Source organism: Microcebus murinus, chromosome 4 (genome assembly GCF_040939455.1).
Source record: "Microcebus murinus isolate Inina chromosome 4, M.murinus_Inina_mat1.0, whole genome shotgun sequence".
Lineage (NCBI taxonomy): Eukaryota > Metazoa > Chordata > Mammalia > Primates > Cheirogaleidae > Microcebus > Microcebus murinus.
The window spans coordinates 91,179,554-91,204,572 of NC_134107.1; the positions used below are offsets into that span (position 1 = coordinate 91,179,554).

A 25,019-nucleotide genomic window follows, 5' to 3' on the forward strand; every position below is an offset into this window, starting at 1 on the left:
AGGCTAGCAGCCATCTAACTGGTTTTCCTAATTCCTCTCCTGTCCTCCTCTAATTCATTTTCTATAAAACAGCAAGAATAATTTACTTTAAAGACAAACCTCATTTATCACCCCTTCAAATAAAACTTTTCATTGATTCCCCATTGCCCTTACTGGCCTTTCTTGTGATCAGCCCTCTATTTTCTTCTTAATTATTTAATGACAGTGGGGGTAGGCATATTTTCATATGATCATATATTTCAATGATAGGGATTTAGATTATAATGATTAGGTTTTCCTGATGGAAGAGTGCTAAATATAGAAAAGAGAGCTTATAGGAATGTATGGGGTATCTTCTTTCTTGGCTCCAACTTCATCTCTTGCCATTTCTTCTTCCCTTTACCCCACCCCTTGCACCTAACCCACACATACTTATTATAAACTTTATCATGTAGATCTTTTTGCTGCACCCTGGACATATGCTTCCATCAGTGGGCAGGACATATTTCCTGTTCTTTGTAGCCATAGTACAGAGCTGGCATCTAGTAGGTGCTCAATAAATATCTGTTGAATGAGTAGCCTCTGAATTTTATAGCATGGGTACATAACCATCTCCTTTTGTTTCGTATTCAGATTATAATCCAGAGTCGTCTGGATCAGAGTATGGAGGAGAATCAGGACCTAAAGGTACGTACATTTTACTTTCTGAAAAAAATTATGGGAATGTTACACCTAACTTCAGGAGGGAAAGGGATTTCAGAATTGGAATGTTAACCTGTATCTATATCTTTAATTGAAAGAGAGATACATCTCAAATATGTCAAAAAGATAACACTTTTTTAATATTGGTGGTGGGTAATAGATATCTGTGTCACTATTGATCATTACTTTCTATATGTTTTAAATATTTCATAGTTTTTCTTTTTTAACTATAAGAAAAAATAGATCTGATATCAGTATCGTTTTTTTGTTTGTTTGTTTGTTTGTTTGTTTGTTTGAGACAGAGTCTTACTCTGTTGCCTGGGCTAGAGTGCCATAGTGTCAGCCTAGCTCACAGCAACCTCAAACTTCTGGCCTCAGGCAATCCTTCTGCCTCAGCCTCCTGAGTATCTGGGACTACAGGCATGCGCCACCATTTTTTCTATATATTTTTAGCTGGCCAATTAGTTTCTTTTTATTTTTAGTAGAGACGGTGTCTCACTCTTGCTCAGACTGGTTTCCAACTCCTGATCTTGAGCAATCCTCCTGCCTTGGCCTCCCAGAGTGCTAGGATTACAGGTGTGAGCCACCATGCCTGGCCCAGTGTGGTCTTTTTTTATGGAGACTTCCTAGAATTCTTTTAGGTCAGTGGTCAGAAGTATACTGCTGAAGGCATTCACCCTCTTTCTAGAAATATGTGAATGTGAATGCATTCACACTCACAGGCCTGAATTTTTAAGAGAGCAACTCTTGAGCCCATCTGTGAAGTCCAAGTTAAGATTCTCTATTTTAGATATGTTAATTACAAACTCTTGATGGGATGCAATAGGAAAAGAAGAGATAAGAGTCTGGGTTATAGGTATTTTAAAATCTAAAATCTTCTAAAATCTATTTCCTAGTGACAATCATATACATATATTTTACCATTTGTAAGTGAAGGGTAATTACTTAGTATTTCATTATTAGGCTAAAGGTGTTTTTGTTTGGTCTACAAAGAACAGTACCTCTTGGAGAATCAGAAGCATTCTAGCCCTTTAATGAACGTTAAGAACTGAGATAATTAAGCTGGGTGTGGTGGTGTGCCCCTGTAATCAATCCCAGTTACTTGGGAGGCTGAGGCAGGAGGATCACTTGAGCCCAGGAATTCCAGGCTGCAGTGAGCTATGGTCATGCCACTGTACTCTAGCCTGGGTGACAGAGCAAGACTCTGTCTCTAAAAGAAAAAAAAAATGAGATAATTATTTAATGACATTGGGGATAAGCATATTTACATATGATCATATATTTCAGTGATAGGGATTTAGATTATTGTGATTAGGTTTTCCTGATGGAGAAGATTGCTAAATACAGAAATGAGAGCATATGGGAATGTATGGGGTATCTTCTTTCTTGGCAAGACTCTTCTCTAACAGGGCAGTTGAGCCTGGGTGCCACAGAGCAGAATGGAATGGGTTCTGTTCTGGTTTGTACAGATCAGCCTTTATGGTTTACTGGACCAGACCTGCTTTCTGCCTTCGAGGGTTAATTTTCCATGGAATGATCAACTGGGTTTTGTCTTCTTGCTGACAGAATGAGGTAATGCTTTCTGAAGCAACCCAGATGCCACCATCTGATCTAACTATATTTGGTTGCAGAAGGAGCTGCTGAAATGTAAACAAGAAGCCAGAAACTTACAGGGGATAAAGGTAAAAAGGAAGAACATTTAATTCTTTAAATAAAGTCTCTACAAGATAAAGTCGATTGGCGAGTGAGGATTGAGTACTAGTATAGCTGGGATTTTCTGGGGGCCTTTAGCAGGCTTTGTGCTATTGGTAAAGAAAACTTTGTGGGAGGGAAGTGAGACATGTTGGGGAATACACCTTTGTTTTGCTGAGGCTTATTTCTAGTATTCATGACTCACAATGCTGCCACTTCCCTCTGTGCCAACTTGATTGTATTTGAAAAATATTCTTCTTCAGTTGGAATGTCCTTTTTAAAAAATTGTAATGTTTAGTTTTTGAATAGTTAGCAACATTCAAATGGTTTAAGGGCATGAAAGGATAAACTGTGAAAAGTCTGCCTGCTAGCCCTGTCCCCCAAGTCACCTCATTCTCTTTTCTGGGGGCAACTTATCAGTTATCAGCCAATATGTGTGTATGTCATTTTCTCCCACATTTTTACCCAAATAGTAGTATACTATAAATACAGTTTGACACCTTGTTTTTTTCTCTTAGCAGTGCATCTTGCAGATCACTCTATTTCAGTACATAAAGAACTTCCTAGGTCTTTTTTTTTAATGGCTGCATAGTATATGTATGTGTGTGTACACACACCCACACACATACACACAGGTTAAATAAATTATTATATATTAAATGTATATATTTGATGGTATTTTAGGTTATCTATAATCTTTTGCTAATATAAACGGTGCTCTAACTATAACAATAAACTTGAATATATGTTATTTTACCTAAGTGGGAGTGTATTTGTAAAATAAAATCTAGAAGTAGAATGTTCTTTTTTTTTTTTATGTTATTTATTTATTTATTTATTTATAGACAGAGTCTCACTTTGTTGCCGTGGTGTCAGCCTAGCTCACAGCAACCTCAAACTCCTGGGCTCAAGCAATCCTACTGCCTCAGCCTCCCGAGTAGCTGGGACTACAGGCATGCACCACCATGCCTGGCTAATTTTTTCTATATATATTATTGGCCAATTAATTTCTTACTATTTATAGTAGAGACGAGGTCTCGCTCTTGCTCAGGTTGGTTTCGAACTCCTGATCTTGAGCAATCCACCCACCTCGGCCTCCCAGATTGCTAGGATTACAGGCGTGAGCTACCGTGCCTGGCTGAAGTAGAATGTTCTTAAACTGCATTTTCTCCCTCTTCCCTCTATGCCCATTCGTGGGCTAGACTAGTATATAACTCAGCAGTGCTTTCCAAAATATATTCTGTAGGCTTAGTGCTTTTGAAATACTTCAAAAAACAAGAGTATCCCATGTTCAGATAAGTTTGAGAAGAGTCAGAGTGAATAACAACATTAAAGGATGAGAGAAGGTCTGTCATAAAGAGCTTGGCCTGAGAAAAGTTTGGAATTATTTACTATAGAAGTGTCTTTTTGCCCATGGAACTCATTAATGTCCATCCCATAGAGCACACCTTGGAAAATGTTCCTCTAAACTACTGATGCCACAGATATCTTAGACTGCCTGTGCCATGTGCTGTCATGGCAGACAGCATAATTAAGAATAGGCTCTCACATTCTCCAGAGCCTGCATTATTTCTCTGTAATCTGTAAAGAGAGAGAAATCAGAACAAATATTCTGGAATGCATCACCAGTCCATTAGTTCCATTTAAGTTTCCATGGTTGGTGGTAGTGTGTTATAGCTAACCCTCATAAGTAAGTATATCGAGCCCTCCTTTTTTTTTCTTTTTTTTTTGAGTAGAGTCTCGCTCTGTCACCCAGGCTAAAGTGCAATGGCGTCATCATAGCTCACTGTAACCTCAAACTCCTGAGCTCTCATGAGCTCTCATGAGCCACCCGAGTAGCTGGGACTATAGGCGCACACCACCACCCCTGGCTAATTTTTATATTTTTTGTAGAGACAGGGTCTTGCTCTTGCTCAGGCTGGTCTCAAACTCCTGACCTCAAGTGATCCCTACTGCCTCGGCCTCCCAGAATGATAGGATTACAGGTGTGAGCCACGGGCACCTGGCCCCAACCCTCCTTTTCTTAGGCCTGGTAGGAACCAAGAGGGTCCAAGCTGAGGGAAAGATAGTCTATTCAGTATGATGTTGGCTATGAAAAAAAAAAAAAAGAAAGATAGTCTAAAGCTGGCAAGATCCTAGAAAATTAGGAAGAGGAACGATCAGTCCAAGAACAGTTCAGAATAGTAGAAATAAAATCCCATCCCTGGTCCAGATTAGGCATTGGAAGCCAAAGGAAGCAGGACAGCAGCAAGGCTCTGGAAGCCAGAGAGGGACAGCTTCAGGGATTCTTTATGAACAGAGTGGTGGGCAGGAAGAGGGCCCATCCCTCTAGGAAATGGGAACTGAGCAGGGGTAGAAGGAAAAAGAGCTAGTCTAGATTGAGTATTTATATGCCCAAGATGCAGATGAGAAAGCCATGGAGGGAGGAAAGAGACTGCATTTTCCAAGGTCAATGTCATAAGAGTAGTAAGTGGTAAACTTGTAATTTGAATCTAGGTCTATCTGATCCCAAAAGCTGCTCATTCTCTCCCTAGGACATCATGCTTTTGGTAGTGAAGTGCAGAAGTGCAGGGTAGGGCTAAGTAGTAGGTGGAGGAAAAAGCAGGTTTCATTCATCTTTTCCTTGAGATGCTAGTGTCCTAGAGGGGGACAGAAAAACCCCTGCTCAGCAACTTGTGGCAAGACCCTTATACTCCTTTTGTCTCTCAGTTTGCCAGACCAAATGCTGGATACATAGTAAAAATTTTAATAATAACTGGCTGATTGATTAATCAGGACCATGAACTAGGCGTGGTGGCTCACACCTGAAATCCTAGCACTTTGGGAGGCTGAGCTCAGAGGATCACTTGAGACCAGGAGTTTAAAACCAACCTGAACAACATGGTGAGACCCCATGTCTACAAAATAGAAAAATTAGCCAGGCATGGTGGTGTACACCTGTAGCCCCAACTACTTGGGAGGTTGAGGCAGAAGGATTGCCTGAGCCCAGGAGTTTGAGGTTATGGGAAACTATGATGACACCAGTGCAATCTAGCCTGGACAACAGAATGAAACGTTTTTTTCTTAAAAAAAAATTGAGACCACAGTAATTACTATATATATTCTGCCAGGATGCCTTGCAGCAGAGATTGACTCAGCAGGACACATCTGTTCTTCAGCTCAAACAAGAACTACTAAGGGCAAACATGGACAAAGATGAGCTGCACAACCAGAATGTGAGTTAAATGAATGAACCCTGACCTCATGGAGCCCCATTAGCAGAATAGTAGGCAGTGCTATTAGATCTGCCATCCTAATCTCTTTTACCGTGCTCCTGGGATGCCTGCCCTAAGTATCTGCAGTTATTTTTATTCCATATTAGACTTATCTTTGTTCCTAGGTGAAAGCCCATACCATGCTGGGCAGAAAGGTCCTTGAACTCTTTTTCAGCTTTGAAGACACTAAGACACTGAGGCAAAATCATGGTTTACAATGATTATTTCACTAAAGACGTGGAGAGCAGTTGTATATTTTTATCATAACCATGCTCTCTCTGTGCTGTATACTATAACTGCCAACATTAACATGGGTACCAAGTAGCTGGGTTCCTTGAGAATTGGTAGACGATACTTCCGTGCCAGTGAATTTTCTTATCTTTGCAGGTGGATTTACAGCGGAAGCTAGATGAGAGGAACCAGCTCTTGGGAGAATATAAAGTAAGAATGAGTATCGGTTTGGAAATGACTTCCACCTGACCTTTTATGAATAGCCCATTGTTGCTGTTGCTCAAAGAATACTTAAGTATTCTTACCTTTGGTTTCTGGAAGGTGATCATTTTCTGTGTCCTTGATTCACTAGCCCTAAAGAATAAACAGCATAGCTAGGAGAAGGAACACAGAACTAGGAGTCTAGAAGCTTCAGTTCTAGTCTTACCTTTATCTGTAACTAGTATGGATGGCTCATAGTGGTCCTCCTACAAATGGTAGTTCCCTTCCTCCTTACCCTTCTGAAAATCCTTTGCACCATATAAGACTATTATGGTATGTAAAGTCTTCCTGGTATATCTTGAGGAAAGAACTGTTCCCTCTGGGGCTGTACTTTACTTGGGTGGAATTGCATTGCAGAGAGTGAACTTTTCAGTGTCCTTGGTTTTGCCACACATCTGGAAGCTGTGTCTCTATTGCAGAAAGAGCTGGGGCAGAAGGATCGCCTCCTTCAGCAGCACCAGGTCAAGCTAGAAGAAGCACTCCGGAAACTCTCGGAAGCCAGTTACCACCAGGTCGGAACATACTCACCCACTGACTTTCCTGCCCCTTTGGCCTGGAGAAATCCTTTTCTGATTCAGTCTCTGTTTTGCAGGTGGACCTAGAGCGGGAGCTAGAACACAAAGATGTCCTTTTGGCTCACTGTATGAAAAGAGAGGCAGATGAGGTAACCTAGAGCTCGGGTTCTCCCACACTTGTGGGGCAAACGGGGAAATTGTGTTTCTGACTTAGCTGAACCGAGGTCACAGGCTCGTCTGTTGGGAGACTATATTGTGAAGGAGTTAAAAGTACAGGTTCCAGGATAAGAAAATCTGGTTTCAATGTCCAGCTTTACCGCTGCTACATTGTATGACCTTAAGTTGCCTAGCCACTGAGTCTTAGAAATAAGGCTCATCTGGAAAATGGAAATATTAGTGACCCAGTCTGTTACTATGAAGAATATATAAGATAATCCACATAAGTAACTAAACTCTGCTCTGTTAGATCCCTTTGATACAGAGTCAGGCTATTATTTTTTTATTACTGAAGCAAAGGCAAGTGGTGGCAGAGCAGCATTCTGAGGCCCTCCTGTGGCCGTGGCAGAGGCTAGGTTGGGGCCTCCAGGCTAAAGTTATCATTTCATTTATCCCACATTCAATAATGCCTAATCCCCCATAATATGCTGGAAAAAAAAAAAGAGTATATAGATAAAAAAAAAAAAAATAATGCCTACTATGTGTCAAGTGCTGGAGATATAGCAGTGAACAAAATGGGGGAAAAACTACACTCATGAAGGATATATTTTAAGAGAGAGCCATTAAACAAATAAATAATCATATACTATGGCAGGAAGTGATAAACATAAAGAAGAAAAATAAGGCTGGGCACAGTGGCTCACGCCTGTAATCCTAGCACTCTGGGAGGCTGAGGTGGGAGGATCCCTTGAAGTTAGGAGTTTGAGACCAGCCTGAGCAAGAGCGACACCCTGTCTCTACAAAAAAATAGAAAAAAAAAAATTAGTTGGGCATGCTGGTGAGCTTGTAGTCTCATCTCTTCAGGAGGCTGAGGCAAGAGAATCACTTGAAGCCCGGGAGTTTGAGGTTGCTGTGAGCTATGATGATGCCACTGTACCTGGGGTGATAGAGCAAGACTCTGTCTTAAAAAAAAAGGAAGAAGAAGAAAAAAAGGGCATTTTGGTTTAGAATTCTTCCTTTAACATGCAATGTTTCTTTGTGCTGCTGCTATAGGTAACTAACTACAACAGTCACAGCTCTCAAAGCAATGGCTTTCTCCCTCCAATGGCAGGAAAAGGAGCTGCTTCAGTCACCCACAGAGGGGTAGGTGGCTGGATTTGAGTACAGACTTGTATCTTGCTGAAACCAGAAGAGTGCCAAAGCCATCACCAGTAGACTACACCTTTTATAGTTCAGTTTCTTAATTCTTGCATGTGTTGAGTGTGCAAAGATTATGAGGCATACTATCCAAAGTAGGTAAACAGACGTCTGCCTCTGTGGAGGAAAGTTTCCTATAGTTCACACCTATGGAAAAAAAGATGTATTATGGAAACCTCCATTCTATATCCTCTTAAGCCAAGCAGTTGGGATGTGTTTAATAGTATGGCCCTGCGCTATTCCAACAGCACCTTATTTTTGCCCACAGACCAGCGACCTGCAGCTTGTTCGAGATGCTCTGCGCAGCCTGCGAAACAGCTTCAGTGGCCATGATCCTCAGCACCACACCATTGACAGCTTGGAGCAGGGCATCTCCAGCCTCATGGAGCGCCTGCATGTCATGGAGATGCAGAAGAAACAAGAAAGAAAGGTAGTCCTATTGTTATGGTGTCTCTTAGGCAAGCTCCTGAGGAATCTGGGTTTTATGAGTTTATGAATTTGCATTTAGATGAAGGCAGTATTAGAAGATATAAGGCCCTGCTGAAGGATACATTTGCTTTTCTCTTTGGATTTCCTCTGAGTGGAGCTGACTATTCATTATGGTATGACAATACAGGGAAGGAGTTCATTGTCACTGTTGCTCCCAGCAGCTGTGTAGCTATGTTAGGAATTCTGGTTCTTTTTTTTTTTTTGAGACAGAATCTCGCTTCGTTGCCCAGGCTAGAGTGGGTGCCGTGGTGTCAGCCTAGCTCACAGCAACCTCACACTCCTGAGCTCAAGCAATCTTCCTGCCTCAGCCACCCGAGTAGCTGGGACTACAGGCATGCACCACCATGCCCGGCTAGTTTTTTTCTATATATATTAGTTGGCCAATTAATTTCTTTCTATTTATAGTAGAGACGGGGTCTCACTCTTGCTCAGGCTGGTTTCGAACTCCTGACCTCGAGCAATCTGCCTGCCTCCGTCTCCCAGAGTGCTGGGATTACAGGCGTGAGCCACTGCGCCTGGCCCTTTTTTTTTTTTGATAGAGGTTTGCTCTGTTACCCTGGCTGGAGTGCAGTAGCATCATCATAGCTCACTGCAACCTCAGACTCCTGGGCTCACGTGATCCTCCTGCCTCAACCTCTGGAGTAGCTGGGGTTAAACAGGCATGAGCTAGACACCTGGCTAATTTTTCTATTTTTAGTAGAGATGGGGTCTTGCTTTTGCTCAGGTTGGTCTCAAACTCCTGACCTCACAAGATCTTCCCACCTCGGCCTCCCAGAGTGCTGGTATTACAGGTGTGATCTGCCACGCCCAGCTCAGAATTGTGGTTCTTGACCCCACAGGGTCTCTCTTTACTCCTTATTCCCCTGTCTCTTACCTTCTGAATGAGCTTAGTACTGGATAAGAAAATATATGAAAAATGAATTGGAAATCAGAAAGCTTTTTCTATATGTATGTTATTATTAGGATAATGTATTCAATTTTATATACTATGTAAGAAATCATAGAAAAGTATATATTTTAGGTATATTTTTATGATTTAAATTTCTTAGTGAAGTTCTCATTGATTATAACTCTTGTGATTTTTGTGTGGCTCCCCAGGTTCGGGGCAAGTCACCCAGAACTCAAGCAGATAGTGAATACCAGGATTCCTGGCCCCCTAATTCAAGTAAGTACTCATTTTTGCTCAGTAGGGACTCCTAGCATATTAGACCAGAAGTTAATATTTTTCACACTACCAGTATTTGGGGATAAAATTTTCCTTTTAGTACTTCACTTTTATAATATTTTGTTTCTGTGGCAATACTGGAATTAAATTTGTTCAGGACTATAAAGACACGTACCATCATCACCACCACTGTCACCCCAAGTGCCATTTAGCCACATGTAGGCAGGATGCTGCTGACTCAGAGAGTCTAAAATATCTTTGGAAAATACACAAGCTCAAAACATTTATGCTGAACAAAGTAAAATATAAAACAACAAAAACATACACACATAGATACACATATCTTCCTACAGTTTCAAGTAGCACAAAAAATTTCCACTTCTTCCTAGAAATAAGAAGTTTAATTTCTTTGAGGATTTTCTTAAAAACTTTTGAGTGCTTAAGTCCTGTAAAATATTTGTACCATCTAGTGGCCATGGCTAGGAAGTGTGGTTTAATCTGCTCCTTCCCCCTTCTATGTTTTGTCCCCTGTTTATTACAATTTGTTAGAAATCTGTCCTTCCTGGTAATTTCTATTTTAGTTTGTATCTTACCCTTTGGTTTAATAATGTTCAGATTTTCTTATCTTTTATATTCTAATCAGGTCTAACCTAAAGATACCTAAACAATAATTTATAAAAACCAAATATTAAAAAGCTGGCCAGAATCAGTTTTATGTGTTATATATACAGTTTTTAAAACCACACTAATAAACAAAACCTAAAGTAAAACACTTAAAATATTTGTACAAGTACTAAATATAAATTTTTTTTGTAGAGTAAATAAAATAGCTCCTCAAACCTCTGATCCAGATGTCTTTTCTTCTTGGATTAGGTATCTCTGATGGGGATAAAACAAATTATTTTAATACAAAAATGAGTTTCAGTTTCTTTTCCTAGCAATGCTTTGAAATAGTCATTTTATTGTCTTGAGATGCTTTTTATTTTATTATTATCCTCTTCATTACTTTCTCCAGGTTAGTGTAAACTACCAAGGTAAATAGGTCTAAATATTTAGAAATTCTTTTCCAAAAGTCTAAAATAAAATCCTCCCTTTCTGTGCATATATTGTATTTATTTAAAATACTACAAACTCTGCTTGAAAATTATGTTGTTAATCTAACACTTTCAGTGATACCCATATTCACAAACAAGCTAAAATGTCTCTCATATGAAAATATAAAAACTTGTGTAAGTCTGTTAGCCCTCTAGTACTGACTCAATTTCTTTTATTCCTCTATATCAAGCTTCTCAAAAGCATAGTCTATCCTTGCTCTCTTTTCTTCCTCACCTCCCTTCACTACTCAACCCACTGCAGTCTGACTTTTACTCACTCCATTTACTGTTTTTTTTGTTGGATCTCTGTTGACTTTCTTGTTGCATAATCAAGTGGTTACTTTTCAAACCTTATCTTTCATTATTTTTTCAAAATCATTTGCTTTTCTTGAATAGTCCCCTGGAAGCGTTTTTCTCTGTCGCTTCAGTGCCACCCAGTTACTCATTTCACAGATGTTTACTGAGCATCCATTATGCACCATCAATGTTTGACACTGGAGATAGGGAGATGAACAAGATGGACTTGGTACTTGTCCTCACTACACTTGCAGTAGATTCCTCAGTTTTCCTTCTATCTCTCTGACTGCTAACTCTTTCTGAATTTTCTTTTCTTTTTCTTCTCTTCTAACCTGTGAATGTTGATGTGCCCTGGGATTCCATTTGAGGCCTAACCCTAAGCCTTTCCATAGTTTCTTTAGGTGATCTATTCCACTGCTGTGGCTTTGACTACTCTTGTATGCTGATAATTTGTATGCTTTATCCCTAATCCTAGACTTTTCTGAGCTTTAAGACTATATTTTTATTTTGTTTACTCATTCATTCATTTATTTATTCATTCATTCTGAGACAGAGTCTTGCTCTATTGCTCAGGCTAGAGTGCCATGGCATCAGCCTAGCTCACAGCAACCTCAAACTCCTGGGCTCAAGTAATCCTCCTGCTTCAGTCTCCCAAGTAGCTCTGACTACACATCTGTGCTACCATGCCTGGCTAATTTTTTCTATTTTTCGTAGAGATGGGGTCTCACTCTTGCTGAGGTTGGTCTCCAACTCCTGAGCTCAAGCAATCCTTCTGCCTTGGCCTCCCAGAGTTAAGACTACAGGTGTTTGGATTTGCTGAATACAGAAAAAAAAAAAAAAAAAAAGACTACAGGTGTGAGCCACCATGCCCAGCCAGGGCTATATTTTTAAATGCCAATTGGATCTCTCTCTCTCTAGGTCTGAAGGCGCTTCAGACTCATGTCACAATAGAGTGGTAAAAATACAGAATATAAAATCAAACAGATCTGGGGTACAGTTTTGGCTCTGCGCTCAGTAGAGTGTGTGACCATGAGCAAGAGTATTAATTAATGTCACTGAATCTTAGTTTGTGGATCTGTGAAGGATTTGATCATTAAGTGAAATATTTTATGGAAATCATCTAGTATAGTGTGGGGCATATGAGAGATGCAGGGCAAATAATAGTCTCAAAATACTTTCCTTTCATTTTCCTCTGGCTGTGCCCTTTCTTTTTCTTTTTCATCATATCCAAATTTTCTGAAAGAGTATTCTCTGAACCTACTTTCTTTCTGACTATTTCCTCTTAAGGGAAAACTATAATAATTATTTTAGATTTAAAAAGTAAAATAATAGATTAATGTAATTGAATTTAGAGTTCAGATAAAAACCCATATAACCAGAGAATCTTCTCTTCAGCAAATGGTGCTTGGACAACTGGATATCTACATGAAATGGGATCCCTACCTTGCACCATACACAAAAATTAACCCAGAATGGGTCAAAGACTTATTAAGAGCTAAAACTATAAAACTCAGAAGAAAACATAGAGGAAAACATTTATGATCTTAGACTTGGCAATGGATACTTAGATATGACATCAAAAGCATGCGCAACAAAAGAAAAAAATAGAAAAATTGGACTTCAAAGTTAAAAGTTTTTGTGTATAAAAGGACACTATTAAGAGAGTAAAAATATAATCCACAGAATAGGAAAAATATTTTCAAATCATATTATCTCATAAGGATCTAGGATCCAGAATATATATAACTCTTACAACTCAACAGCAAAAAGACAAACAGTCCCAATAAAAAATGGGCAAAGGACTGGAATAGACATTTCTCTAAAGAAGACAAACAAATTTCCAATAAACCTATGAAAAGATGCTCAAAACTATTAGTCATTAGGGAAATGAAAGTCAAAACCACAGTGAGATACCACTTTATACCTAGTAGATAGTTTCAAAAAATGGAAAATAACAAGTGTTGGCAGGGATGTGGAGACGTTGAAACCCTCATACATTGCTGTGGGAATGTAAAATGGCACAGCTGCTATGGAAAACTACTATGGTAATTGCTCAAAAAGTTAAGCATTGAAGACCCAGCAATTCCACTTGTAGATAGATAGATACCCAAAAGAATTGAAAACAGGTTAAAAAAAAACCAACCCCAAACTTTTACACCCACATTCATAACAGAGACATGACATGATAGGGCAACTAACTAGCCTGAAATTTAAACAGATACTTCCAAGGAAGATAAAATGCAAGTACTGGCTCATTTGTGACAGAGCCTGGGAGGAAGTTGGGGCCAGTATACTAACAGATAAGAATAATTCAGCTAAGATTTTTAATGATTTGCTAAGGGCTGAGAAGAGAGTATAGGAACCCTGGGGACCATAAAACAAGAGGAATTTGCACTTACTTGGAGACACTTTTCTGTGGACCTCTAGATGGTGCTCATGAAAAAGATTGGTTGTGACACTGAGATATCACCTCACCCCAGTTAAAATGGCTTTTATCAAAAAGACAAAAAGTAATGGATGCTGGTGAGAATGTAGAGAAAGAAGACTCTTTTATGCTGTTGGTGGGAGTATACAATAGTACAGCCACTATGGAAAACAATGGGGAGTTTCCTCAGAAAACTAAAATAGAAGTACTATGATCTAGCAATCCCACTGCTGGGTGTATATCCGAAAGAAAGGAAATCAGTATATTAAAGACATGTCTGCCTCCCCATGATTATTGGAACACTGTTCATAATAGCTAGTGCCTATCAATGGATGAATAGATAAAGAAAATACAGTACATATACACAGTGGAATATTATTCAGCCATAAAAAGAATGACATCCTATCATTTGCTGCAACATGGGTGGAATTAGAGGTCATTATGTTAAGTGAAATAAGCCAGACACAGAAAGACAAACACCATATGTTCTCACCTCATATGTGGGAGCTGAGAAAATGGATCTTATGGAAGTAGAGTGTTGATTATTGGTTACCAGAAGCTGGGATGGGTAAGAAGCAGGTGGGGGGATATAGTTAGATAGAAGGAGTAAGATCTAGTGTTCAGTAGTCTAGTAGGGTAACTATTGTTAACTATAGGGTAACTATAGTTAACTATTGTTAACTACTGTTAACTAGGTTAACAGTAATTTATTGTATATTGTTCAAAATAGCTAGAAGAGAAGAATTGGAATGTTCCCAACAAAAAGAAAAGATAAATGTTTGAGGGGATGTATACCTCAATTACCCTGATTTGATCATTACACATTGTTGCATATCTCAAAACATCACATGTACACCACCAAAATATGTATAATTATTATGTAAAAATAGTTATATTTAAATAGTTTATTTGAAAAATAAATGAAATACGCTTTTGGGGAAAAAAAGGATTGGTTGTGGTGATGGAGTCTAAAGAAAACCTTCCCTACTGGTGCAGACCCAGAGGAGGGGAGCAGCTGCCACTGCAGGAAAAGCATGAAGCCCCATCTAGACCATTCTTGCTGTGGAGCAAAAGCCTAAGTGACTAGGAGAGGGAAGCAAATCCTTTTTGCACCATCTGTCCCTGCTCCAGGCAGGTGAAGACTCATACTTAAGGGGGAGGGAAAAGGAACAAAGAACCCTCTACTCTGACAGAGGGGCAGGAAACTATTTTGGGTTCCAGTTATTAGAGATTGCCTACCACTAGGGTCAGGGGAGCAGGATCACTGAGGAAACCCTACTTCAAGGGCTGGATCAGGACAACAAAGAAACCTTCCTCATCTCCTGCCCCTTCCCACCAGCCGAGCAAGCACTGTTTAATTTGTGGCAGTGACCTGCTTCTGAGAGAGGGCACAAGAATAGGCTGACTTGGAGGCACAGGCACACAGGGCAAGTCTATAGCTGCACGTGGGGCAGGAACATCAGGGGAAAAACCCTCCAACAAACCAGGTGAGCCCCTTAAACATAACTAGAAGAGTTTGAAGACGGTGCTACACTGAAGGTGAACTTAATAATAAACTTAATAATAGTCCTGGCTCAGTGCCTGACTATGCTGATTCAGCTGTCCCACTAATGGCCTAGAAGAATAAGCAGTGTGCCCATTTCCAGACAAATATTTTTACCTCTGTCTCTACTGTCTTAACACATGATGTCTGGAATTCAATAAAAAAAATTATGAGGCACCCACAAAAGCAAGGAAGAAACAAGCTACTATCAAGAGCCAAAGCAATCAACAGAACCAGACTCAGATATGGCATGGATGTTGAACCATCAGACAAGGAACTTAAAATAACTGATTCATGTTAAAGGCTATAGTGAAAATGTTGATAGGATGCATGTACAAATGAAGAATTTTAGCAAAGAGATGGAATAAAAAATAATTTCCAAATTATAAGAAATAATAATAAATAATTTCCAAATTATAAGAAGGAGTCAAATGGAAATGCTAAAGATATAATGAAGACTACCTTCAAGAAATATTAAAAGAATTTCTTCAGGCAGAAGGAATACCCTACAAGAAAGAAACTGGGATTTACAGAAAGAAATTGTTAAAATGAAGGCAAATATAAAAAGATCTCTTTTTTTTTATTTTTGCTTAAAACATAACAAATTGTTTAAAAGAAAAATAGGGCCGGCTGCGGTGGCTCACACCTGTAACCCTAGCACTCTGGGAGGCCGGGGCGGATGGATTGCTCGAGGTCAGGAGTTTGAAACCAGCCTGAGCAAGACCCTGTCTCTACTAAAAATAGAAAGAAATTAATTGACCAACTAAAAATATATAAACAAAAAATTAGCCAGGCATGGTGGCACATGCCTGTAATCTCAGCTACTCGGGAGGCTGAGGCCCAAGGATCGCTTGAGCCCAGGAGATTGAGGTTGCTGTGAGCTAGGCTGATGCCACGGCACTCACTCTAGCCTGGGCAACAAAGTGAGACTCTGTCTCAAAAATAAATAAATAAATAAATAAATGAAAAATAGTATTGATGTATTATTTATGCCATATGTAAAAATAAAATGTATGACAACCATAGCACAAAGATTGGGACTATCCTGTTATAAGTTTCTTACACTACAGATGAAGTGCTATATTAGTATTTGAAAGTGGACAGTGACTAAATATATACATTGTAACCACTAAAATTTTTTCAAATTAAATAAGTCAGTAGTTCACCTCAGGAGCTAAATACTTCACTACTTCAACTTTTGTTCCTCATTGGTAAATGTGGGTGATGATACCCAGCTAATGGGGTTGCTGTGAAGAGTACAAGAGATACTATATTCTTGGTAGAGTGGATGGTCTGAGGACCACAGTTTGGAAACTACTTACCTAGAGAATATTACCATTGTATTTAGTGGAAGACAGTAGATGTTTGGTAGATCCAAACATATAATGATTATGTTAAATATGAATAGTCAAAGCATTTCAATTAAAAGATTAGAGATTGTGAATTTGGATGAAAAGACAAGGCAACTGTATGCTGTTGATAAAAAGCCTACTTTACATATAAAAATATAAATAGGTTTAAAAATAAAAGGATGGAAAAAGATATACCATAGAAACACTAATCAAAAAAAGCTGATATGATTATATTAGCATCAGATAAGGTAAAATTCAGAACAAGGAATACTTCCAAATACAAAGCAAGATGTTACATAATGATAAAGAGGTCACTTCACTAAGAAGACATAACAATCCTAAATGTGTGTATACCTACTAACAGCTTTAACATACATGAAGCAAAAATGATAGAAAGGAGAAATAGATAAATCCACAGTTACATTTGGAGTTTTTTGTTTTTGTTTATAAAAGAGATGAGATGTTGCTCTGTTGCCTAGGCTGGAGTGCAGTGGTGCAATCAGAGCTCACTATAGCCACAAATTCCTGGGCTCAAGCAATCTTCCTGCCTAAGCCTCCCATGTAGCTGGGTCTACAGGCACGCACCACCACACCCAGCTCGGGGACTTTTAAAATTCCTTTTTAAATTATGAATATAGAAGAGAAGTCAATAACAGAAATATCTGGAAAATCCCTAAATATCTGGAAAATTGAACAATACATGTGTAATATCCTGTAGGTCAAAGAGATTCATAAAGAAATTATAAAATATTTTGAATTGAATGAAAAAATGAAAATAATATATCAAACTTTGTGAGCTATAATAAAAGTAGTACCTAGAAGGAAATTCATAGCATTAAATACCTACACGAGAAAAGAAGAAAGGTCTTCAATCAGTGATCTCAATAATTGAAGCTTCCACCTTGAGACACATGAAAAAGAAGAGCTAACTAAATCTAAAGCAAGCAAAAAGAAGGAATAAAAATAATAATGGGGGCCGGGTGCTGTGGCTCACGCCTGTAATCCTAGCACTCTGGGAGGCTGAGGCAGATGGATTGCTCAAGGTCAGGAGTTCGAAACCAGCCTGAGCAAGAGTGAGACCCCGCCTCTACTATAAATAGAAAGAAATTAATTGGCCCACTAATATATATAGAAAAAATTAGCCAGGCATGGTGGCTCATGCCTGTAGTCCCAGCTACTCGGGAGGCTGAGGCAGGAGGATCTCTTGAGCCCAGAAGTTTGAGGTTGCTGTGAGCTAGGCTGATGCCACGGCACTCACCCTAGCCTGGGCAACAAAGCGAGACTCTGTCTCAAAAAAAAATAAAAAATAAATAATAATAATAATGGGGACCGGGAGTGGTGGCTCATGCTTGTAATCCCAGAATTCTGGGAGGCTGAAGTGGAAGGATCACTTGAGCCCAGGAGTTTGAGGTTGCAGTGAGCTATAAGGATGCTACTGCACTCGACTTGGGACAACAGAGTGAGACTGTCTCAAAAAATAATAATAATAAAAAAAAGTATATGTTATTTCTACATAACAGAAATAACATTGAAAATAAAAAATAGGAGAAAAATCAAACTATGAATTAGTTCTTGGGCCAGGTGTGGTGGCTCATACCTGTAATCCTAGCACTCTGGGAGGCCGAGGCAGGAGGATTGCTTGAGCTCAGGAGTTCGAAACCAGACAGAGCAAGAGTGAGACCCCATCTCTACTATAAATAGAAAGAAATTAGCCAGACAACTAAAAATAGAAAAAATTAGCTGGGCATGATGGCGCATGCCTATAGTCCCAGCTATCTGGGAGGCTAAGGCAAGAGGATGAGCCCGGGAATTTGAGGTTGCTGTGAGCTAGGCTGATGTCACAGCAGCCTAGGCAACAGAGCGAAACTCTGTCTCTATTTTTTTTTTTTTTCGAGACAGAGTCTCACTTTGTTGCCCAGGCTAGAGTGAGTGCCTCAGCCTAGCTCACAGCAACCTCAAACTCCTGGGCTCAAGCAATCCTACTGCCTCAGCCTCCTGAGTAGCTTGGACTACTACAGGCATGTGCCACCATGCCCGGCTAAGTTTTGCTATATGTAGTAGTTGGCCAGTTAATTTCTTTATAGTAGAGACGGGGTCTTGCTCTTGCTCAGGCTGAAGCCAAAGAGTTTTATAGTTACTAAAGAAATTGAATTTGCAGTTTAAAATCCCCCATCCAAGAAAACTCCAGGACCAGATGGGAGCACTTCAGGAAGAAATACAATTCTACACAAATTTGTCCAGAAAATAGAAGAGAATGGAACACTTCCTACCACATTTTATTTTACCCTTATACCAAAACCAGTATCTCTAATGAATGGAGATGCAAGAAAAAGAAAGAAAAGGCATAGAAATTGGAAAGGAAGGCACAGAACTGCCTGTTTGTAAATGACATGATTGTCTATACAGAATCCCAAGGAATCTACAATAAAGCTAATAAAACTAAGAAGTGAATTTAGCAAGGTTGCAGGACACAAGGTCAATATGCAAAAAAATTAGGGAACTGCACTTCTCTATTCAACAAGGAATATTTGTAAATGGAAAAATATTAAAGGAACCATTTATAGTAGCGCCCCCCCCAAAAAAAAACCCCATTGGAATCTTAGATGTAAACCTTATAAAATATGGGCAGTGACTATACTGAGAATGATAAAACATTGAAAAAATTAAGAAGATTTAAATAAATGGAGAGATATACCATATTTATGATTGGAGTATTCAATGTTATTAAGATGGCCTATTCATTCCCAGATGATCTATAGCTTCAAGACAATTCTAATGAAAATCTTATCAGATTTTATAGATACAAACAAGCTGATTCCAAAATTTATATGGAACAGTAAAGGGGTTAGAATTACCACCCACCAAATGTTGAAAAAGATGAATAAAGTAGTTGGAACTTTGTCGATTTCAAAACTAACCAAACACCTCCCACTAGGCCCCACCTCCAACATTGGGGATCAAATTTCAGTATGAAGCACCTCCAACATTGGGGATCAAATTTCAGTATGAAGTTTGAGGTGACAAACATCCAAACCTCCAACCTCCAAAGTTGGAACTTTGTCGATTTCAAAACTAACCAAACACCTCCCACTAGGCCCCACCTCCAACATTGGGGATCAAATTTCAGTATGAAGTTTGAGGTGACAAATATCCAAACTATAGCATACTTTCCAGAGTTTCACTCATCCAATCCATACTTACTTTGCTGCTAGGTTGACCTTTCTAAAACGCCAGTCTGATTATATAACTTCCTGTTAGTATTTTCCCATAGCATAAGACTTAAAAATCAAGACAGTGTAGTATTGACAAACAAATAGGCACATAGATGCGTGGAACAGAATAGAGGCACACATATTTGACCAGTTGATTTTCAACTACAGTGCAAAGGCAATTCAATGGAAGAAGGATGGGGTTTTCAAATATGGTGCTAGAACAATTAAAAACTAATTTTTTTTAAAGAAAAGTGAGTCTTGACTTATACTTCATACTGTATACAAAAATTAACTCTAAATAAATCGTAAACCTAAATTTATAAGCTAAAACTATTCATCAGTTGTTTTGTGGTACCTTTTAAAATCATGCCTTAAATTCGTACACACACATACATACACACACACAAGGGTATATTTCTGAGTCATTTATTCTTTATAAGTTTTTTGTACATATTTTTTATGGTAACGCCACATTGATGCAATAATCATTTTATTATGCGGCTTAATGTTGGATGAGATAATTTCTCCCTCATTATTATTCTTTCTCTTTTTTACTTGAAAACTGTGCATTCAAACTCATTCTTCACTGATCATCTGAATCTGCTTTCACTAGTATCATCAATGACCTCTTTACCAAACCAGTCTTTACCTTCTAGACCTCTGTGAGGCATTTGACATCATGATTATTCTTTCTTTGAAATTTTCCCCAAATGTGTACATAACATTTGTATTAGTCAGCTTGGGCTGCTTTATAACGAAGTACCAAAACTGGATTGCTTAAATAGCAGAAATTTATTTGCTCACAGTTCTGGAGGCTGGATATATAAGACCAGGGTGCCAGCATGGTTAGGTTCTAGTGAGAGCTCTCTTCCTGGCTTGCAGAAGGCCACTTTCTCTCTCTGTCCTGACACACCCTTCCTCTGTTTGTAAGGGCACCAGTTCTATTGGGTCAGGACTCCACCCTATGACCTCATTTAATCTTTTTTTTTTTTTTTTGAGACAGAGTCTTGCTCTTTTGCCCAGGCTGGAGTGCAGTGGTGCGATAATAGCTTACTATAGCATCAAACTCCTGGGCTCAAGCAATCCTCCCACCTCAGCCTCCCAACTAGCCAGGACTATAGGAATGTGCCACCACTCACTACATTGCTCAGGCTGGTTTTGAACTCCTGGCCTCAGGTGATCCACCTGCCTTGACTTCCCAAAGTGCTAAGATTACAGGAGTCACCATGCCTGGCTATCATTTAATCTTAATTACTTCCTTAAAGGCCTTATTTCCAATACGGGGAGTTAGGGCTTCAACATATGAATTTGGGAAGGACACAATTCAGTCTATACCAACATTATTTTCATATTTACTTTATTATAACTGTTTTTCTATCTCCACTAGACTTTGAGCTCCTTAAGGTAGGGGATTGTATCTGTTTGTGCATCTCTAATACTTGATGCATCACAGGCACCTAATAAACGTTGTAAATGAATAATTAGATGCTATAACTAACTTCTATTCTCCTAACTTAGGTAATAGTATTACCGTGTTTCCCCGAAAATAAGACAAGGTCTTATATTTATTTTTCCTCAAGAAGACACCCTAGGGCTTATTTTCAGGGGATGTGTTATTTTCCCCTCAAAGCCTCAGCTTGCAGCATGCACAGGATGGCCGGGAACTGACAGGGGGAGTTGACCTTGTTGGTGGGGCTGCCCGCACCTTTCTGGTCACCTCTAGGATAGTAGCTATCACGATGGGACAGATGAGAAGGGCTGCTCCTCTTCTTTACTGCTCCAAGACAAAATGCATGGGTTGTGCAGATATGGTGTGTAGTCACAGCCATCACTAGGTCTTATTTTCAGGGTAGGGCTTGTATTGTGCAAATGCTTAGAAATCCTGCTAGGGCTTATTTTATGGGTAGGTCTTCTTTTTGGAGAAATATAGTACCATGCATTTATCTTACCAGTTTATAAGTCTCAGTCATTTTTGAGTTTTACCTTTTCTACTCTATGTTCAACTGTATCCCTAGTACTAAGACTTTTACCTTCTAAAGATCTTTCAAATCCATCTCTTCTCTGGCTCCCCAGCTACATCTTGTTCTTTCTTCCTCATCTTTCAAATTATTTTAATTGCCTCTTAACAGGATGTTTTAGTGTGTTTTGTATTGTTTTAAAGGCTGGGTAATTGATAAAGAAAAGAGGTTTATTTGGCTCACTATTCTGGAAGACTGGGCATCTGGTGAAAGCTTTAGGCTGCTTCTACTCCTGGTGGAAGGTGAAGGAAAGCTGGCATGTGCAGAGATCACATGCAAAGAGAGGAAGCAAGAGAGAAAGGGGAGGGATGCGCCATGTTCTTTTTAACAACCAGCTCTCACTGGAACTAATAGTGAGAACTCAGTCACCACCCCCAGGGCATTAACCATTCATGAAGGATTCATGAAGGATTCATGGAGGATCTGACCTTGTGAGCCAAACACCTCCCACTAGGCCCCACCTCCAACATTGGGGATCGAATTTCAGTATGAGGTTTGAGGTGACAAATATCCAAACTATAGCACAGTTTCTAGAGTTTCACTCATTCAATTCATACTTTGCTGCTAGGTTGACCTTTCTAAAATGCCAGTCTGATTATATAACTCCCTGTTAGTATTTCCCCATAGCTTAAGACTTAAAAATCTTAGTCTGTCAATCAGAGTCCTTTGTGATCTGGCCTCTGGCTGTTTCATTACCATACAACTTCCAACCATATTCCTATACTTCAACCTTACTAATTTACTTACAGTTTTATAAATACATCATCCCATTTCATGTCTTTGCATGTGTCCTTCCCTATTACTGGAATGCCCTTTTCAACTTCTCTATCTCATATTTTAGAGGTGCTCATAAAAAGGATTCTCCAACTGTGGGGCCTTTCTGACCTCTTCCAGGTGGAATTAACCTATCTTCAGTTTTCCCATACAGTTTTTACAAGTTTGATTTTAGTGTACTGTAATTATGTGTAATTGTACCTATCATCCATACTAAACTATGAACTCGTGAAGGTCAGAGACCACATGTAGTTGATTTCTATACTGTCAAGATCTAGCACATAGTAGGTACTCAGTAAATGTTTGCTGAATGAGTGAATGAATGATATAACTTAATGCTAAAAGTGAATATTTTATAAATAAAATATTCAACCACTAGTGTGTGTTGGGCACTGTCTAGATGCTGGGGCAAAGGAGAATCATAGCATGTAGGTTACAATAATTGGCATTCTTTGAAGAAAAATTCTGAAAACTTACAGAATGTGATTTTTGTGCAAAGAGAAGAAGTTTCCTTGTCTTTGTCCTTTGTATTAATTCATCCCTCACACTCTTTCTTATATTTTTAAAGCTGTACCATATTTTATTTTTATTTTTGAAAATTTGTAACTTTTAATTATTATGGCTTGTAATGTTTAATTTTTTTATTTTTAATTATGAGGCCTCTCAGCTTTGTTACGTGGGTATTAATTATTATGGGTTACTCTTTCTTATTATAACCCCCCATCCCAAACTACTCTCCTGTGGCTGCCAATCTGATTGAGATCAATACCTAGAATAAGTTAAGAAGAAAATCTGTATAGGTAGAATTACAGGAGAGATTTTTTTTTTTTTAATTTGAAGAGGTTTATTCTGAGCCAAATGTGTGTGACCAGCCTAGAGCATGGTCTTAAGAGGTCCTAAGAAAAATGTGCCCCTGTAGGAGAGATTTTAATAAAAGTTTTTTTTTTTTTTTGAGACAGAGTCTCTCTCTGTTGCCCAGGCTACAGTGAGTGCCGTGACGTCAGCCTAGCTTACAGCAAACTCAAACTCCTGGGCTCAAGCAATCCTCCTGCCTCAGCCTCCCGAGTAGCTGGGACTACAGGCATGCACCACCACACCCGGCTAATTTTTTCTATATATATTAGTTGGCCAATTAATTTCTTTCTATTTATAGTAGAGACAGGGTCTTGCTCTTGCTCAGGCTGGTTTCAAACTCCTGACCTCAAGCCATTCGCCCGCCTGGGCCTCCCAGAGTGCTAGGATTACAGGCAGGCGTGAGCCACCGCACCCAGCCAATAAAAGTTTAATTATTGGTTTTTGGTCCTTATGATAAAAGTTTCTGATTGGTCTTTTCTCTTATTCTCTTAAAGTCATAATCACAAGTATTCATTAATTACAGTTTTCCAAAAGTACCTCTTTAAAGGATAGGAAAAGATGTGGATCAAGAAACCTGTGTTAAAAGATGATGGTACGAACATATATAGATCCTATAAGCTAGGAGTAAGGCAGGTCTTGTACCTTTTAGATTGGAAGTATAAGTCCCTTAGGGTCTGAGTTTCTAAGGTTACTTTACTCCTGTGGTTCTTGTTCCTATTATTTTTCTTTTCATGAATTAGATGAGTATTATCTGCTACTGACCTCCAAAATCTAAATGTTGGCAGAGTCTGCAGCTCCTGAACTCCGCCTTAGCTGAAATCTTGCTAAGGCTTCTCTGACTTCTTTTGATCTTTAGCAACAATAACTGTCAGATGTGTTGCTCTTCTATTGCTATGAGTTAGCAGTGATGGTCCTCATGACAGTGTCCATGTCTGAAGCACCTTTTGTCCTCGTGGTCCTAGTGGTGACTTGCTATGGATCACAGCCAACAGACCTTATGTTTGGCAAGGGTGTGAGAGCTGTGTACCGTGACCTCAGGCAGCTTCAGTCTCCTGGGACATTTTGAATAACTGGAAACGAGGAGTGGTTTGGAGCAAATTGAATGTTCTAACTACAAAGTCTCTCCGATTGCAGAGTTGCCTCACTCACAGAGCTCTCCAACTGTCAGCAGCACCTGCACTAAAGTGCTCTATTTCACTGACCGGTCACTTACACCCTTCATGGTCAATATACCAAAGAGGTAAGATTCTAGGATCATTATTTCTCCATAAAAAAGGAAAGGCAGGCAGAACGATTAGTTACTGCACTGCCCATATGAGCAGCAGATAGGTGTTTGAGAAGCAGCGTGGTATAGTGAGAAGAGCCCAACAGAGCTTCTATTTCCATCTCTGCCACCAACCAGTGGGATAAGGGACAAGTCATGATCTACTACTAGGCACAGGTACAATATTAGTACTTCCAATCTTTTTTTTTTTTTTTTTTTTTTTTTTTTTTTTTTTTTGAGACAGAGTCTCGCTTTGTTGCGCAGGCTAGAATGAGTGCCATGGCATCAGCCTAGCTCACAGCAACCTCAAACTCCTGGGCTCAAGCGATCATTCTGCCTCAGCCTCCCAAGTGGCTGGGACTACAGGCATGCGCCACCATGCCTGGCTAATTTTTTCTATATATATTATTTGGCCAATTAATTTCTTTCTATTTATAGTAGAGACGGGGTCTCACTCTTGCTCAGGCTGGTTTCGAACTCCTGACCTCGAGCAATCCGCCCGCCTCGGCCTCCCAGAGAGCTAGGATTACAGGCGTGAGCCACC

The 25,019-nt window shown here is 39.3% G+C and overlaps 1 protein-coding gene across 4 annotated transcripts in view; it reads left to right on the top strand.

Moving 5' to 3' along the window:
• Positions 1–25,019, top strand: part of DIXDC1 (DIX domain containing 1) — an 85,960-nt gene that overhangs the window by 56,677 nt on the left and 4,264 nt on the right. For 3 of the 4 annotated variants that reach the window (XM_012749577.2, XM_012749576.2, XM_012749579.3), the window contains 10 exons: positions 613–666; positions 2,313–2,363; positions 5,484–5,588; positions 6,015–6,068; positions 6,539–6,631; positions 6,712–6,783; positions 7,844–7,933; positions 8,256–8,417; positions 9,575–9,641; positions 24,346–24,451. In XM_012749577.2, the coding sequence (XP_012605031.1) occupies positions 613–666; positions 2,313–2,363; positions 5,484–5,588; positions 6,015–6,068; positions 6,539–6,631; positions 6,712–6,783; positions 7,844–7,933; positions 8,256–8,417; positions 9,575–9,641; positions 24,346–24,451 (854 nt within the window). The remainder of the gene's footprint in view (positions 1–612; positions 667–2,312; positions 2,364–5,483; positions 5,589–6,014; positions 6,069–6,538; positions 6,632–6,711; positions 6,784–7,843; positions 7,934–8,255; positions 8,418–9,574; positions 9,642–24,345; positions 24,452–25,019) is intronic. The other variant, XM_076002507.1, reaches the window with a different exon arrangement.